At 49.5% G+C, this 18,202-nt stretch overlaps 1 protein-coding gene across 7 annotated transcripts; it reads left to right on the plus strand.

Moving 5' to 3' along the window:
* The first annotated feature begins 5,044 nt into the window (after positions 1 to 5,044).
* On the plus strand, positions 5,045 to 16,539 carry C21H19orf12 (chromosome 21 C19orf12 homolog). 7 transcript variants are annotated; one of them, XM_064274117.1, is made up of 4 exons: positions 5,045 to 5,126; positions 9,603 to 9,772; positions 13,550 to 13,764; positions 15,926 to 16,539. In XM_064274117.1, the coding sequence occupies exons 2-4, from the start codon at positions 9,613 to 9,615 to the stop codon at positions 15,950 to 15,952; spliced, it is 402 nt and encodes a 133-aa protein (XP_064130187.1). In that variant the 5' UTR covers positions 5,045 to 5,126; positions 9,603 to 9,612; the 3' UTR covers positions 15,953 to 16,539. The 7 variants fall into 7 exon arrangements, with proteins under 7 accessions (XP_064130187.1, XP_064130184.1, XP_064130182.1 ...); XM_064274114.1 differs by having other exon boundaries at positions 13,550 to 13,802; positions 15,926 to 16,538; XM_064274112.1 differs by lacking the exon at positions 15,926 to 16,539 and adding an exon at positions 13,999 to 14,526.
* Positions 16,540 to 18,202: the final 1,663 nt, after the last annotated feature.

The raw sequence follows: 18,202 nt of genomic DNA on the forward strand, positions 1-18,202 counted from the left end.
CTGGAGGATTCCCTGAAACTTCTCTCGCTTTTTTATACATATCTACAATGTGTGTGTGTATGTGTGTGTGTGTGTGTGTGTGTGTTTACTGCCTCCCACAGTACCCTCCATGTCCCTCCCAGTCCCTACCAGAGGATGTATTACAGAGGCCAAAGGCCTGGGTTTCCGTTCTGATTCTGTTACTAAGAGTGTGACCATGGACGAGATCTGTCCTCTCTCTAGTTCTTGGGGTACCTAAGAAATCACCTGAAAGCCAAGGAGCCTAGTTTGATGAGCTCTACCTAGTTAAAGGCTCTGTGATCAGGGAGCTTCTCTTTTTCCCACAGCCTGGGACCTGTCCCTCCTTCAGCAGCTCGAAGACTCTAGGCCTGCAGACACATCTGGCCAGGACGTATGGAAAGGATGGCTAACCCAGGGGCGGTTCTGATGGTGCTGGCCTGCTGTGGTGGATACTTCGGGCTTTTCATAGTCCTTAAATCCTTCCATTGAGGGAAGGTCAACTGGGCCACAAGCCGATGCTGGACCTTGCCAATGTCCAGGATTGAGCATCACCCTTCCCCAGAGGTGCTGTCTCCAGGCCACTGCCTTTGGAGTTGGCAGACACACTTCTCGATCCCAGCTGGGCCTCCACCAGCTGGGGGGCTGGGGCCGTGAATTAACAAAGAAAATCTCCAGCCTCCCCAGCTCTTCCCCACTCTTCTCTGGGGCGGGCTACCATCTGAACTAGGACATGACCTAGACTTTATTGTCACTGTCACTAACATTATTGATTCCTTCTCAGAATAGAGTTTATCAGCTTCATTTCATACAAAGGGTTACTGGGTTTCTTCAGCAATAATAAAAAAAATTACGCAGACAAGTGTAGAAAAATCTAGGTAACTTTTTAAAAATTGCGTGAAGCCCAGGCTAATAGAAACAGAGAAGAATACCAGGAGTACCTCCTTCTTCTTTTCTTTAAAGGTTACATTCTTTTATTTACTTATATCCCAACCTGATTCCAAGAAGCCTTACAAAGATGCAGGTAACATAGTAAGATCAAGAAGATTAAAACGTAGACACATGAGGATGAGGAAAATAAACACAGAGAAGGAAGATGGACTCACGACTGAGCTGCATACAAAATACATACCATGTGGGCCACATATTGGGTTCTAAATGGTCTGGCCTTAGTACAAAGAGACAAGTAACTTCTTAGCCATGGCACGCACTCGTGCAAAAGAAAACATTTTTTAATAAAACCTCAAACAGACTAAAATCTTCCCCTTAACCCCCAAACAAAACAAAATGAAAAAACCAAGCAAAGCAGAGTTAAAGTAAAAACTACTTGGGGGAAAAATTTCCATCCTATGAGCAATTTGAAATAAAAACTTAAGAATCATAATCGTGCCTCTACCATAATTTCCTGTAATAAAACATCTATTGTAACAAATATGGCAATACAATAAAAGTCCTATTGTTCCAGAAAACTGTATGATAACGGAAACAGGATAATTATAGAAATACTTGCGTGAGAATTGCATGTTCAACTGAACCACTGGAAATCATTCTTCTCAGACTGAAAATAAGTCTTTGCAGGGACAGAGGAACTCCTCAGCGAGATCTGAAATAGAAGACAAGGTGGATTTAAAAAAATCTTTGATAGCAGCTTCACCTTCCAAAGCCCCATCAGGACAGCCTGGAACATGCTTCAGAGGGCCACCTGGCTTGAAGTTCCAGACTTTATTTGGATACTAAAATCTAATAGTAGATTCGGAAGTAGGGCATCACTGTATATGCTTTCAGCAAACAGATTTTAGGGTGAATCTCAGCTCTATCGAGTTCATTTTGTAAACTCTGGCTTAGAATTCCTAGCTTTTCAGAATGCTGACCCTGGAAGGTTTTGCACAAATCCACTCACGTGTTGAAGGCATCGCTAAGACTGCCACCTCCCACTGCTTTGCCGTTTACTTACAAAGCACTTTTCCGCTCCTCCTGGCTGAGTCCTCACGATAATCTTGGGCTGTTGAGAGTATGGATTCGTATTCTCATTTTGCAGTTGAGGAAATTGAAGATTATCTGGTCTGGAGCAGGGGCTGGGGGATTCGTCTGGAATTTGTGTCTGCACCGTAAGCAGACCGTTTTTACTTAGCTTGTCGATTTATTTGATGTGGCTTTGGGGAACTGATGACAATTACAGAAGAGCAGGGGTCAAGCGGTCCGCAAACCTGCCCTGGGCACCACTTCCTTCTAATATTCCACCCTGGGGATCTTGGCACTTGAAAGCCCGGGAGCCTGGAGGGTATTCAGAGCGATGATGATGGCTGAGGGACTGAGGAGGCAATAATAATAATGACGACGATGATGGGAAGACACACTCAACACCACAGCAAATATGTAGAGCCGTGCTAAGTGATGACTGAGGGGATATGATAACCGTCTACAAATATTTGAGGGATGTAAACACCAAGGAAGAAGATGAATTAATTATTTAGAGGAACAGTGATGAAGCCTGGGACGAGAGCATTACCGGTCCCAAAGCCGCCCTGTCCCTGTACGGTCCTTTCAGAGTTAAGCTGTCTCAAGACTTACAGCAGGTGGCTGGATGGTCTCCCTGCACACCATATTCTTGACACAAGGCATGGGGGGGCACAGCTGTTATTTTTATCATGCCCTGGAGAAGGAGCCCTGGTGCTCAGTGGTTAAGCTGAGGTCTGAGGCAGAAAGGTATGGCAATCTGCTTCTGTAAAGATTAACCCAAAAACCAGTGCCGTCGAGTAGATTCCAACTCATAGCAACCCTATAGGACAGAGTAGAACTACCCAGAGTTTCCAAAGAGCGCCTGGTTATTACAGCCTTGGAAACCCTATGGGGCAGTTCTACTCTGCCCCAGAGGATCACTCTGAGTCGGAATCGACTCAATGGCAGTGGGTTTAGTGTGGTTTTTGGTTGGGGTGGACAGGCAGGTGACACCAAATTGACTTGTATGCCAATATTAAGAGGTTGCAGGGGGTTATGTGAATGGCCTGTGCATGGGGCCACTCAGCCCTGGGAATGGGTGGGCAAGTTTATCTTGAAAGAACATGTAAGTTAGGAGCTGGCACACTCAGCCTTGAAAAGAGAGAGAGTGTGTGTGTGTGGGTGTGTGTGTGGTGGGGGTGTCTTGGCTCAAGGGACCCATCTGAGTTCTGGCTCCAGCCGACCCCGGGAAAACAACCTAGCACCCTGGGGGATTACTGGGCCCATGAGGAGAGGGTGCTTAGTCAGGGTTGGGGAGTGGAATCAGATTTCCTGCTTCTCTGGGCACATGTGGCTCTCACTGGAACTTTGGACAGGCAAGCCAGAACACTCCAGATTCCTACCTATTGTCTCCTTTAATCTTCAGAACAACCCTACAAGGTAGGTGCTTTTATTACTGTCATTTCCCAGGTAAGGAAACTGAGGCACAGAGAAGTTGAATAACTTTCCGGAGGTTGCTGAGCCAGACCTTACGGGCTGTAAGCATTACAAAAGCATTCAAGTGACCGCTAAGCTGTATGCTGGGCCAATGGGCAGCTATCAGGCCATGCTGGGGACCCCACCGTGTAAGTTGTTCACAGGGCTCCTTCCGCAGGAGGCCCCAGCTGCCCGTAACAGAAGGTGGTGATGTGTGTTACATTCATGGGCTCGGTATGTGCCACCAGGATGGAAAGTCTCGGGCTGCTGACTGAAGGCCTGCATGAACTTCTACTGTTAACCTTCTCTAGAGGCTCGGACTTTGACGTTTCTTTCATTTCTGGCATCTTCCCCGACTCTGCACTCCGCTTTTCACCTGTCTGGCGGAAGCAGGGAAACACTGGTGGCCTAGTGATTAAGAGCTACAGCTGCTAATCAAAAGGTCGGCAGTTTGAATCCACCTGGCGCTCCTTGGAAACTCTATGGGGCAGTTCTACTCTGCCCTATAGGGTCACTATGAGTCAACAGCGGTTTTGGTTTTGGGTTGGGGGAAGGAGTCAGCACGCAGAAGGCCCAGTTCTTTAATGTGCCACCAGAGGGTGCTGTCTGCGGAGAAACTGGAGCAGCTCACCCAGGTCCAAAAAAAAAAAAGCTAGAGTAAATTGGGCTGTTCTTAGTCTTGGTTAACTTTCACTCTCGAATGTCACCCAAACTCAAGCATAAACTCCTATTCTGAAGGGACGGAGTTATTTCACTAGGGCCGGGGGAACTGTGGTCAGTGCTTTAGGCCGTTTCTCCCCGTATGAACCGGAAAGCAAGGCAGCACACTGGTCACAAGCAAGGGCAGACCTCGGTTCGCGGCTGGACCCTGACGCTCCCTAACTGGGTGGCCTTGGGCAGATCAACGTCGGTTTGTAACATGGCGATGACAACCATTATACCTCGAAAGCTTGCAGTCAGGATAAGTGGGACAGTCCACGTGAAGACCCCTGAAGCTTCTTGCAGATGTGTGATGGGTTCAAGGCCAGCCGTGGGTCCCCGGGATGGGGGCTTCTACTCTTGCCCCTTGCACCCTCCCAAAGGCTCTCCACTGGGAGCTCTACCTCCACCTCCCCCTGGAGCCTTAGGGGCAAAGCCAGTTTTTCTCCTTGTTAAACCCCCAGACCCTGAGGCTCCTGGGCCGGCACTGGGGCCAGCTGTTTGCCTCAGCCTACACATTGAACAAGTATGATCTTAGCATTTGCGACTTCCAAAGGTCTCAGTGCTCTCTCCCGCGCCCTGATGGGGAAAGGTGAGGGCTCCTAGATCCCAAGTTCTCAGATCCCGAGGGAAGGGTCAAAGGGCGAGAGGGGCCTTGAGGGAGGCCCAAAGGAACCTTATGTAAATGATAAAAGGCAAGAGGTGGAAATGAAATAGCAGGGCCTTGGGGCCACAAGGAGCGCAGCTCCAGACACCCCACCGGATGGGCCGCCTAGGCCGGGGTCCCAGTGTCAGGGGGCGCGGGTGGGAGGGTCCTCCCGCCAGGCTGGGCCTGGCCTGGTGACCAGGAGCGCGGACGGCCTGGACAGGTCCATCCCGGAAGGCCCCAGGCCGCCGCGCCGGAAGGCGGGAGGGCGGGGCCTGAGCGCTCCGGTCTCCGCCGCCGCCGCCGCGGCTTGTGCTCCCCCGGTGCCGCGCGGGCCGGGTACCGAGCCGGAGCAGCCGCGTAGGCCGAGGTAGGCGGCCGAGCCGGGCGCGCGGGCGGGGAGGGCGCGCGGCCGGGGTGGGGAGGCCGGGCCAGGTGCAAGGCCGGGATGGGCTGCCGGGCCGGGCGCGTAGGAGGGGTGGGAGGCCGGGCTGGGTGCGGGGGGCCGCCGGGCCGGGCGCGCAGGCGCGGTGGGAGACCGGGCCGAGCGCGCGGCTGGGCAGGGCTCCGCGCCGGGTGGCGGCGGGCCTGGGGGTCCCCGGCGCGCCCGCACTGCGCTGGCCCTGACCTCCTAGGCGGGCGAAGGGGCGCCCGGGTAGTCAGCGCCGCGGGGTGAAGGGGCGCGTCCTGGTCGCCGGCCCCGTCAGTGTACTCATTTTCCGGATGGAGAGCCGAGGCACCGAGAAGCTGAAGCCACAGAAGAAGCCAGCAGCGGAGCTGCGACGAGGGCCCTGAGAGCTGGACCTCAGGGCCCTCGCGCCGTATCTGCTTTTTAAATATTGGCAGCTAATTCATGAAATAAATTTAGAAAATTGGTTAATCCAATGGTGTGTGCTGGTGGGATCCACTTCCACCTTCGCAGTGGAGGCTGGAAAGGCGAGAGCAAGGTTGACAGGCGCTAGCGCACAGCCGTGCTGGAATATTCGTTCATGAAAGTAGAAATGGAGCGTCTTCCAGGTGAGAGATTACTCTGACTCCGAAGAGGCTTCGCTTTTCCAATTTTTAAAAGAACAGGGTGCATGGAGCTCTGTTAGTCTGCAGCCTGCCTCTCCCCCAAGCCTCAGGAGCTGGCCTTCTCAGAAAGCGGGGCTGCGTCCCCGAGGTGGATTTATCTTGTTTGTCCTCCAGAACCTGCTGTAATTATCAGACCAGCCTGGCTGCTTACAAGAAACCAGGGCTTCAAGTTGTCACTTACCTTCTCTGGCTGGCAGATGGGCTTCCAGTGACCGAGGCCTGTTTTTTGGACAAATTTGATTCTGAAGCAGGTGTGAGATGGGGAGGCCACACTCCGACTCCTCTGAGGCATGTCCTTGTTGGAACGCCCCCCCCCCATCTGTGGGTTACAGACACAGGCAGCCTTGGGGTGGGGGCAGGAGAAGGAGCAGTGGCTTTACTCTTCAATTTGGCAAAACCAAAAAACCTAAACCCATTGCTGTGGAGTGGATTCCGACTCATAGCAACCCTATAGGACAGAGTAGAACTGCCCCATAGGGTTTCCAAGGAGCAGCTGGTCAAACTTTTGGTTATCAGCCGAATGTGTAATTCAGGAACCTGAGATTTTTAGGAACGGCTGGCTCGGGAGATGGGGTTACAAAGCTTTCTCCTGAGAGAATCTACTGATGGTCTAACCTCTGAAGTGGTTCTTCTAGGGAAATGAAGCCAGCTTTTCCAGGGATCGAGGCAGCCACAAGGCCGCCTTTGCCTGCGGCGTGGAGCTATTGAAACCTAGCTGGAGCCAGCTGTTTCCTCCCCCTGCCCTCCCCATGCTGTGACACCTGCTGACCCTCCGGTGCCCAGGCCTTTTGCCTGTTGCTGGTCTGACTGGGCTAAGTGTGGTGGAAAGCACCATTTCCACAATGAGGCCTCATTCACCCCTGTGGATTTTGACTTTGAGTCATTCCAGAGCAGGTGGGAAGCTGGGTGTTTGTTACCGACAGTGAGGGTGAAGTGTGTATGTACTGCTTCCTGCCTCTCTGAGGTGGGTTTTCTTGCTGTACTGGAACTCTATTGAGAGCTCAGATCCCTCATTCGGCAGAAATCCCATTTTAGGCGTAGTACTGGGCAAAGTGCACTGAGGTGGAAGCCAGCCTTGCAGGCCCAGCATGGCCAGGGTTAGGAATGTGGCTCTCGTGCTATTGGGAACGGGTGGTTCCCTGCAGCCTCCAGTGGGGCCTCCTGAGGCCTGGGCTGCACCTCGCTTTTTCCAGCATAACTGACAGAAGAAAAGCTGGGTATAAACCAAAGCTAAACTACAGCGTGATTAGCTGTTTTACAGTAAGATTTTTAGCTTTTTAAGGGTTTTACCATAAAATTAATTTCATTGGGTATCTTAATATGTATCAGAAAGGAAGCTGGTTTTGTTTATCTGCAGCGCTTTTCAGGATCACGACTGCTGGGTAAATCACGTTATGTCTATCGTCCACCCATTGCTGTGTGACTTCCACCATGTTCGTGGAGTCCTGGGGTGGCTCAACTGGCTAAGCACTTGGTCACTAACTGAAAGGTTGGTGGTTCAAATCCGCCAAGAGGAGCCTTGGAAGAAAGGCCTGACTATCTACTTTTGAAAAATCAAGGCCATTGAAAACCCTGTGGAGTGCAGTTTTCTCTGAAACACATGGGGTCACCATGAGTCGGAAATGACTCGAAGGCAGCTGATTTCTGCTATATTCAATCCCTTTCCTGTTAATAAAATGATGTTTAATTGTCGTGTCCATTTGTGTGTAGACAATTCTGGACCACTGGGATGATGGAAGGGGGCTGTCTTCAGGGAGGAAGAGGAGCTTAACCTTTGGTATTCTCTCTCTGGAAGCGGTTGTTGCTGGTGCCAGGAGAAGGTGTGGTAGACCCACAGCAGTGGCAGGCAGACCTGAGTTCTCCAGGCCCTCGGGCAACCCTGCAAGGCTGCGCCTCCACCGCCTCTCACACCTCTCACACAGGCACTTCTGGGACTCCTCTTTGCACTTTCTGAATTTGGGAACTGAGTAATGGCTGTTGAACTTTCTGAGCTAGAGCCTTAGTGCCTAGCTGCCCAAAATGAGGTCCAAAGACCATATGGGAGCTTGTTGGAAATGCAGAGCCTCGGCTGCACCCCATACCAGCTGCATCAGAATCTGCATTTAACAACGTCTTCAGTGATTCTTGGGCTTGTGGAGAGTCACTGATGTAAAGTATATCAAAAGGAAAATTCACAGGGGCTGGAGCACAGGATACTCCTTACCTTTCCTAAGACTGCAGAGAAGCTCTGGACCTCTGACTTGGTGGTAATAGTGTTCTGAAAGCTCAGAATTCTCTCCTAGGATTGAGAGGACAGTTTTACACTAGAGCCTTCTGGTTCTGAATTATTCTTGGGTCAGAAGAGCTTATATAAGCAAAAGATATTGAGCAATAGGGACTGCCCGGAACTTTCTCAGTCAAGTTCCTTTGCAACTTGAATGAAAGTGTAAGTGTTGGTAAGAAAGAAAAGTGCAAAAAAAAAAAAAAAAACCCTGGCCCAGCAGAAGTTCTAAGGAGAAGGCCAACTTGATGCCACTTCCCAGCCTTCCAGGTGGCTTGATAGTATCTGGTCTCACCATTCCCGCCCAGACTCTCAGAGGGGCAGATCCTGCCCTCCCTCTGCCCTTGCCTCTGGCTGCCATTTCCCTGGCAGTGTGGCAGAATTTCAAAAGGTTTCCAGGAGAAACCAAGCAAGGAAATGGTTCTAAAGGTCATCATCCTAAAGGTCTATTAGTCTATTCCTTCATCTGTCCCTGTGAGTTGCAAAATACTTGTTTATTTTGTTCTCCAGTTATTTCATCTCACCACTCCATCTCGTCAGTGCTTTTCATGTCCCACATTTAGAAATGTGTTGGCCTTTAGCAGTGGTTGCTTAAAAAAGCCAGTGGTGTGTATTAGTAACAGAAGTGCCCATTTAGACTCCTCGTGTACTGAGAGTCAGTAATGTTCCAGCCCCGTGGCAGGCATTTTATGGCCATTTACTTAAACCTTACAAGAGTCCAGCCAGTAGGTAGTTTATCTCTATCTTTTTTGTGAGTTGCCGTTGAGCTGACTCTGAATCATGGTAACTTTATGTATAACAGAGCAAAACATTGCCCGGTCCTGCGCTGTCTTCATGATTGAGTATGTTTGAGTCCATTGTTTTGGCCACTGTGTCAGTCCATCTCACCGAGGGCCTCCCTTGCCTTTGCCAATGCTCTGCTTTACTAAACATGATGTCGTTTTGTAGCGATTGGTCTTGCCTAATGACATGTCCAAAGTAAGCATTTTACAGGGAAGAAAGCCAACATTCAGTGGGGTCCAGCCCTCTGCTGAGTAAGGCTGGAGCAAGGTCAGTGTCCAGAGCTTGGCCTTTCCTTCCTTGGCTTGGGGTGAGCACAAAAGGCAGACCTGAGGCCTGGGACTTTATGGACTCTGCCAGGCCTGTGTGTCCAGGGATTGCCCGAGTCAGCTGACAGGCCACTGATGCAAGGGAGGTTAGACTTGCTTTATTTGTGATGAAATGTGGATGCGTGGCCAGCTGCTCCTTAATCTGGTCATAAATCGAAGTTAATCTGAGGGCAAAGGAGACCTTGAATTGCTCTGCTGCGTCTGTTTGCTTTTTAAGTAGATGCCGCCTCCCTTTCCCTGTGACAAAGGACGTTCCATATGACTGGATGCTTTCTGTCATGGCCATGGCAGGGCTGCTGTTTTCTACAGACCATGTGGACCCCTCCTGAAAACTCTAGGAGTCACATTTGGGTGGAAACGCTTAAATCCATTAAAACTCTCCCTTTGAACTTCTTCCTTTGAGGCCGGCCAACATGCCCATCATGGTGGAAGACATCATGAAGTTGCTCTGCTCCATCTCCGAGGAGAGGAAGATGAAGGCAGCCGTTAAGCACTCTGGGAGGGGTGCCCTGGTCACGGGGGCCGTGGCCTTCGTTGGTGGTTTGGTCGGTGGCCCACCGGGATTGGCTGTTGGTAAGTGCCTCACAGGGTCATCCAGCCTCATGGGCCTCGTAGAGAGGCCTTTGGAACCACCAAGAGGAATGGCCTCGTAAAGGTGGGGCCGCCTGTGCACAGAGCGGGCCCAGTTAAGGTTACTTCTGTGACTTTATCTTTGTGTATAGAAGGGGTCCTTTGAAAAACGCAGGCTCCCGTGTCTCAGAAGGGCAGGGTGCTATTGAAAATGGGATCCTTGTCATTTAGACCTGGAAGACACCTTCCACCAGTGCTGGGGTCCCAAAGTGAAATTCTTGGGGCGACTGCCCTGACCTTTCCCTGGGGGTGTGTCCTGGGTCCCCTGGATGCCACCTCCTCCCCTGTTGTCATTACCACATCCCTTCAGGAGGGAACAAGGGAGGAAGCTGGGACTTGCTGAGCCCCTACTACATGCAGATGCTGCGTGGCCATCTTACATAAGCCAGCTCCTTCAGAGAGCAAAGAGTCCAGTGCAGAGAAAACAGCCAGCCAGCAAGAGAGCTAGCTGCCTCTTACTCCTGGAGTGGTCTTCCCCACTCCTTGTTTCACACCTACTTCTGTTCAGGAGCCAATTTCTAGCTCTGAATGAAGGTCTGGGCTAATTTCCCAAAGGGCAGTGCACTCCATTCTCAGAAAGGCATTGTTCCTTGAGGCTAGGGTTTAGTTACTTCCTTTGGGTCAGGAGCAGGAAGAACTGTGCTTAGAGGATCTGTCTGGCCCTGGTCTGGGACCCAAGCCATGGGCTGGGTTGGGGTCAGAGAGCTGGCTTAGCGCCGTTCAGGCTGGGAGTAGGGGATAAGGCCTCCCTTGGGGTGTCCCCGCATGGACCCTGCAGTACAGCTTTACAGATGTTCTCATGGTGGCTCGGCGTCTGCTACCAGCATGGCCTGCCACATTGGGCTCAGCCAGAAATTTTCTGAACACCTTCTGGACAGCCTGTGCTGGGGATCCAGGTGCCTCGGAGAGCGCACTGTCTGGTGGAAATCCTTTCTCTCTGGCCGGCAATGCTTTCTGCTGCCACTGAGGCTGGCGTCTGTTTCCCAACTCACTGGTGAGGCTGCCTGCACCGTTCTTCCCCTTTGGTAGCAGGACTGACACATTGAGGGACATGCCATTAAGCTCAGGCCACACTGAGGAGAAAGAGAAAAACCAGCAAGTGGGTGGGTCCACAAGGTCCTTGAATGTATTTCCCATTCCATACTTGGTGAGTTAGTAAGTCCTGACTTTAGCTTCTTGCCTTCCAGGAAGTAACGAGCCATTCCCTTCTTCCTCAGTGACACTCTCTTTGTCCCCACCCGCATCTAATATTCTCCAGGCTTGCTGGTAGAATTTTACTGTATGACTGTGCCCAGATGCCATTTTGGGAGCACATATTTTATTCAGATTGAGTAAAAGCTGTAGAGAAGGAATGTCTGCAACCGGAACCCAGGGGATTCACCACTTCCAGCCCCTGCTCATGGGCGGGAGCATCATGGTACCCAGAAAACAAAGGAATTTTCTCTTCTGCAAAGACCTGGTAATTTGCTGGTCGATATTCCTGGCAACTTTTTGCATTAAGTGCTGCTCTAAATCACATATTGGTGTTCTCATAAAGGTTTAGTGCAGAGGCACGCAGCTCCTGTCTGCTCTAGGCGTTTCACGGGTGTCCGGGGAAAGTTCAGTAAAAGTCGTGACGTAGCTGGTTTTCCTTCCCCAGAATGTTCCTTCCAGTTCCCAGTGCAGAGTTCAGCCTCCAGGTCCTGAGCCTGGCCCCAGTCTCCAGTGGCAGAGAGGGTGTATGCTCCCAGGGTGCCTCCACACTTGATGTGCCGAATCCAGCCTATAAATGGGTTCTCTCAGGCTCTACTGCGTTTTGGAATAATATTAGATTTAGAGAGAAGTTGCAAAGATAGTACAGAGAATCCCCGTGTATCCCTCACCCCGTTTTAGTTGCTCTGATGTTAACATCTTAGACTACCCTGGTACCTTTGTCAAAGCTAAGAATCCAGCGTTAATACATTGCCATTAACTATGCTCTGGACTTTATTTGGACTTCACCAGTTTTTGCATTAGTGACCTTTTTTGGTTCCAGGATTCAGTTTAAGACACCACATTGCATTTAATCATCATGTCTCCTCAGTCTTCCCTAGTCTGTGATAGTTTTTTTAGATTTTTCTTGTTTTTCATGACCTTGATGTTTTTGAAGAGTCAGGTATTTCATAGAATGTCTCTCAGTTTGGGTTTGTCTGATTCTTTTTTTCCCAATTAGAATTAGGGTCTGGGAGCAGTGGTGGGTCAGTGGTAGAATTCTTGACTTCCATATAGGACATCTGGGCTCGATTTCCAGCCAGTGTACGTCATGTGCAGCCACTACCCGTCTGTCAATGGAAGCTTGCTTGTTGCTTTGATGCTGAACAGGTCCAGCAGCGCCTCCAGACTAAGACGGGCTAGGAAGAAAGGCCTCGTGATCGACTTCCGGAAATCAGCCACTGAAGACCCTATGGATCACAGTGGTCTCAGTGCAGTCGATCATGAGGATGGAACAGGACTGGGCGTGTTTTCTACTGTTGTACATGGGGTTGCCATGAGTTGGAGGTTGACTCAACAGTAGCTAACAACAACGTGGATCTTTAGAAAGAATACTGGGGAAGGGAAGCGCCCTTCTCTTTATGTCGCTTCATGGGGATGTGTGCATCCACATGACATCACTGGTAATGTTACCCGTGATCACTATGGCAGTGTTTTCCAGGTCCTTCTTTCCACACGCCCTTCTTTGGAAGCAAGTCACTAAATCCAACCGGCTGCATCTTTTATATATCTAATTGCCAATATTTAAAAATCACGAGATTTTTTTAAAGGTAAAAATCTGGTTTTTCAAGTATTTCATGTGGCAGCAATAGGAGCACGAAGTAGCAGCTGTGCCTGTAGACAGGGACCCTGCCCTCCCGGCCACCCCGGGTTCATTCAGCCCACTTTCCTCCTTTCCATCACCTGTCTGGCCCGATGGCCCTTGAGTTTAAAATCGCTGCCCTAGAGCGCCTTCCCCACCCTGCACTGTCCTGCCCCACCCTGGGACCTGGCCTGGCCAGGTAGGGCTTTCCACAGGTACAGTCCTCGAGTCCCAAAATAGTGTGCCTTACCAACAGCAATAAATTTAAATGAAAAAGGGTTTGTACCCTTTTCTGTGTAGCAGAAGGAAACAGTTGAATGAATTATATGTATTAATTATTATCATATAGTTTTGGAAGAGTTGCATGAAAAACACAGCTTCAAGAGAAAAGACTTGTCTGTCCCTGGTGCCTTTAACCGCATGAGTACTCTGGAAGTTTCCGCAGTTTCAGGGGGAAGTGTGTTTTAGCCACTTGGTGGAGGAAACTTGGCCTCACCGTTGAAATGGTCCTCAAGAGTAAACTTGGCCTCACCGCTGAAGTGGTCCTCAAGAATACGTTTGCTTCTCAGTCCTCTCCCTTGTGATGAGAGAGACATTTCTGGGGGAATAGGAGAACCTTTCTCAGCCCCTGAGGAGGATTTTAGCAGGCACAGCTCTGCGTCGTGGAGATGTTTCATTTAGCATCCGAAGCATGGAGCTTAGGGAAGGGCATGTCTGAGTGTGAATTCACTGAGCCAAATGGACCAACAGCCCCATAAAACTGCCCGGCAATGCAGGCGTGATGCCAAGCCTGTCCTGACCCACTCACAAATGCACCCACTCGTCATGCTGGGGAATGTACTCTCAGTGAGAACGCTAAGGCTGTCATTTATGAACGAGGTCCGACTAATGAAACCCTTGTTTTCCAGGGGGAGCCGTCGGGGGTCTCTTAGGTGCCTGGATGACGAGTGGACAGTTTAAGCCAATTCCTCAGATCATCATGGAGCTGCCCCCCTCTGAGCAGCAGAAGCTCTTTAACGAGGCGGCTGCCATCGTCAGGCACCTGGAGTGGACGGACGCCGTGCAGCTGACCGCGCTGGTCATGGGCAGTGAGGCCCTGCAACAGCAGCTGCTGGCCATGCTGGTGAGCTACATCAACAAGGAGCTGCGGGCGGAGGTTCGGTACGACGACTAGGCCGCCTCTCCCGGGAAGTGGGGTTCACTGAAATGATTCCGGTAACTCACACAGAAGGAGGCTGGAGGGTGGGGGCAGCTGAGCAGATCCCCCTGAGAAACCTCCATGTCAGCGATGTGTTCCCTTCAACTGGAGGGAAACTTCCCGTCCGAGCGACTACCATGGTGCCGTCTCGTGTTCCAGAAGTCACTTCTGAGGAAGCTGTGTTCCTGTGCCCTTCTGCACTGGTGTGCGCTGGTGACCCGGGAGGCTGGCCTGCAGTCGTTGTCCTGCCTGCCGGGGACACAGGGCAGTGTTCTGACTGCTCTGCTGTTGGCACGAGTCTGGAGGGTCACGGTGTTCACCTGACTCTGACCACACGTCTCTGTCCCTCCTGCTGGGCCTTCTCACCTTGTGCAGATGGCTCCTATTCCAGGCACCTGTTGCAGGACTGCCTCCCCTCCCGTTGGGGCCCGGGATCTCAGGGCTGGGGACAGCCCATGCTGGGATCATGCTTCCCTCCTGACTTCACCCCTCCCTCCCAGTGACCTCTGAGTGGGCCCCTGGGGGCAGGATGGGCCTGGCGAGGAAGCCACAAAGGCCAAGGGTACCTGGCCCATCCTCCCACTCAGCTGCATCCAAGGCCCTCCAGCCCGGGGTCTTGCTTTACCCTTCTGAAAAATCACAGTACTTCTTGAGTTATGCCTTTTAATTAAATATGTTCATTATAAAGCGTTGTTCTTCCTGAAGTCTAAGAAATGTTTCCACCTTAACGTCGCTTGGAGAACCACCACTTAAGTGTTGTCAAATTGCAGTCATTTTTTTCTGAACCGCCCTTTGCCCACATATTTTCTATAAGGCATCTGTACATTCTAGAGTCTTTCACACAAAACAAAAGGGAAGGCACCAGATTTGGTGGCTTTAAAGAATTAATGAGTGCTTCCCCCAATTCCAATGTCTGAGACCTGCCTTTCCAGGCTGCCCTTGGCCTCCCTGTGTCAACACCACCCAGACTAACCCTCTTCTAGCAGCTACAGGGCAACCACGGAACCTCCTGTGGTCCTCAGGCAGGGACTTGGGCTCCCCCCACTGGCTGGTAGTGGCCCAGGCCTCCCTGGGGAGAGGGAGGGAGGGAGATGCTTCTGCTAAGGACCAGCTCCGAAGGCAGTGCGTAGCCCAGCACCCCCATGTGCTAAGGAAAACTTCAGGGTACAGTAGAGCCCATGGTGATTAAGGAGGAATGCTCACAGGTGGCGAGGATTGAGCCTTTATCTCAGAAAAACTGCCTTTCAGGTGGCCTACCTGTTGCCAAACCCATGCCCTCTCACAGCGACCCTATAAATCAGCGTCATACCTCCCGCAGGTATTGAGCCGCTCTGTGTGCTGCCTGCGGGGGCTTTGGGTGAGGGCTAGGGGCTGTCTTCTGTGGTCCCAGTGTGGCCTCTCAGTGTTGGGGCAGTCATTTCTGCTCTTCCTTCCAGATAAGCCCACAAGCCAAAAACCTACGGCCAGGGCTGCCTCCTCCCCCATTTTTATAACTTTAGTGGGCTTAAAGTCACCCTGTCTTTAGTGTAAAGATAAAAACATTCATTTGTGGGTAGCATGAGATAAAAGATTTTTGGTTCAGTGCTTCAAATACTCTTTCCATGTTGAAAAGCGTGTGAAATTCTGGAATTACTTGTAACCATCCTGCCTGGGAAAATCCAGGCTGTGATCAGTTCCCTTCTGGTAGGTGATTGGCCCACCTGTTGAGCACTCCTGTGCTGAGTCCCACTCTGGGTCAGGCCCAGGGGACACTGGTGGTCCCAGCCCTTGGAGGTCTGCACTGATGCCTGCCTGCCTGCCTTTATCTGGGGAACCCCCACCCCCCAGGAGGAGATGGTTCACCTGCTGACCAGCTTAGCGAGATACCCTCTACTAGATGACCCTGGGATGATATGCCGCAGGCTTTGGGGCCAAGAGGGCATGCCAAATCTGGAGTCCTGTCTCCCCAGGAGCTAAGACTTCTTGCTTTCTTCCTGGGCTGCTTCTGAGCCCCTCCTCTCTGCTCCCCTGGTTTTATTATTTATACTTTTGTATCTTTTTAACATCTTCATTTTATTTATTTATTTATTTTTTTACTTTTGAACAGGTTATACCTGCCAGGTACAAAACTTGAGAGGTACCAGAGGGTATAAACTGAAAAGCAAGTCTCCCTCCAGTGCCGACCGCTGCCCCAGCCCCTCTCCTCAAAGTCCACCCCTCTCACCAACTTCTTGTGCATTCTTTCAACTCTGTTTTGAACAGTCTTTGAAAATTAGTCATTTCCAGTGTTTATTGCTGAACACTTAGACAACCCCAAAAAGTATATAAAAATCACTACAAATCCCACCACTCAGCTGACCACTGTTCACAAATTCAGCATCTTCCGTGCAAACCTGTCCAGTTTTTTGTGTAATGTAAAATCCTTTGTGAGCATTTGTAACAGTTACGTGATCCCCCCTTGTACAGAACCACGCCCCTGACCTTTCCCTTTGTAAGCTTTCACTATTACAGGTTTGCACTGAACTTTTCTGTGGTCATAGCCTCTTCATATTTTGGACTGCATCTTTAGGAGAAGTTCTTCAAAATGAAATTGCTGGATTAAAAAATATTCCACACACCAAATTATACATGTAAAAATTGTTGAATTGGCAAATGTTATTTATGTATATTCTTACCATAATAAAAAAAAAAATGTATGCAACGTATTTTAAGGCTGTTGTTATATTCGGTCAAGATATTTTCTGGAGAGGCAGTGTGATTAATTTACTCTTCCATATAAATGGAGTTCTGGAGTGCACATTTCATGGCAGCCTCACCAGCAAACAGAATTAATCTCTTCAACCTATCCTGAAGCACAATGCTGTCAGTGATAGGATAATATCCATACGCCTACAAGGAGGACCAGTTAATGCAACTATTATTCAAATTTACACACCAAACACTAATGCCAAAGGTGAAGAAATTAAAGATTTTTACCAACTTCTGCAGTCTGAAATTGATCAAACATGCAATCGAGATGCATTGATAATTACTGGTGAGTGGAATGTGAAAGTTTGAAACGAGAAGAAGGATCAGTAGTTGGAAAATATGGCTTTGGTGACAGAAATGATGCTGGTGATCGATTGCATGATAGAATTTTGCAAGACCAATGGCTTCATTGCAAATACTTTTTTCAGCAACATAAACGGCGATGATACACGTGGACCTCAGCAGGTGGAAAACACAGGAATCAAATCAACTACATCTGTGGAAAGAAAAAAAAAAATAGAGATGATGGAAAATCTCAGTATTTTCAGTTAGAACAAGGCTAGGGGCCAACTGCGGAACAGGCCATCTATTGCTCGTATACAAATTCAAGTTGGAACTGAAGAAAAGTAAAATAAGTTTGTGAGAGCCAAATACGACCTTGAGTATATCCCACCTGTATTTGGAGACCATCTCAAGAACAGATTTGATGCACTGAACACTAATGACTGAAGACCAGGCAAGCCATGGGATGACATCAAAGATATCACACATGAAGAAAGCAACAGGTCATTATAAAGACAGAAAAGAAAAGACCGAAGTGGATGTCAGAAGAGACTCTGAAACTTGCTCTTGAAACGTAGAGTAGGTAAAGTGAATGGAAGAAATGATGAAGTAAAAGAACTAAACAGAAGATTTCAAAGGGTGGCTTGAGAAGACAAAGTATTATAAAGACATGTGTGAAGACCTGAAGTTAGAAAACCAAAAGGGAAGAACATGCTCGGCATTTCTCAAGCTGGAAGAACTGAAGGCAAAAATTCAAGTCTCAAATTGCAGTTTTGAAGGATTGTATGGGCAAAAAGTTGAACAGCAAAGGAAACATCGAAAGAAGGTGGAGGGAATACATAGTGTCCCTTGTACCAAAAAGAATTGGTCAACATTCAACCATTTCAGGAGGTAGCATATGATCAAGAACCTGTGGTACTGAAGGAAGAAATCCAAGCTGTACTGAAGGGAATGGTGAAAAATAAGGCTGCAGGAATTGATGGAATACAAATTGAGATGTTTCAACAAACTAATGCAGCGCTGGAAGTGCTCACTTGTCTATGCCAAGAAATTTGGAAGAGAGCCCGTTCCAAAGAGAGGTGATCCAATGAAATGTGGACATTATCAAACAATATCATTAATACCACATGCAAGTAAAATTTTGCTGAAGATAATTCAAAAACAGTTGCAGCAATACATTGGCAGGGAACTGCCAGAAATTCAAGCCAGGTTCAGAAAATGACATAGAACCAAGGATATTGTTGCTGATGTCAGATGGGTTTTGGTTGAAAGCAGAGAATACCAGAAAGATGTTTACCTGTGTTTTATTGACTATGCAAGGGCACTCGATCGTGTGGATCATAAGAAATCATGG

The sequence above is a fragment of the Loxodonta africana genome, chromosome 21 (genome assembly GCF_030014295.1).
Source record: "Loxodonta africana isolate mLoxAfr1 chromosome 21, mLoxAfr1.hap2, whole genome shotgun sequence".
Taxonomy (NCBI): Eukaryota; Metazoa; Chordata; class Mammalia; order Proboscidea; family Elephantidae; genus Loxodonta; species Loxodonta africana.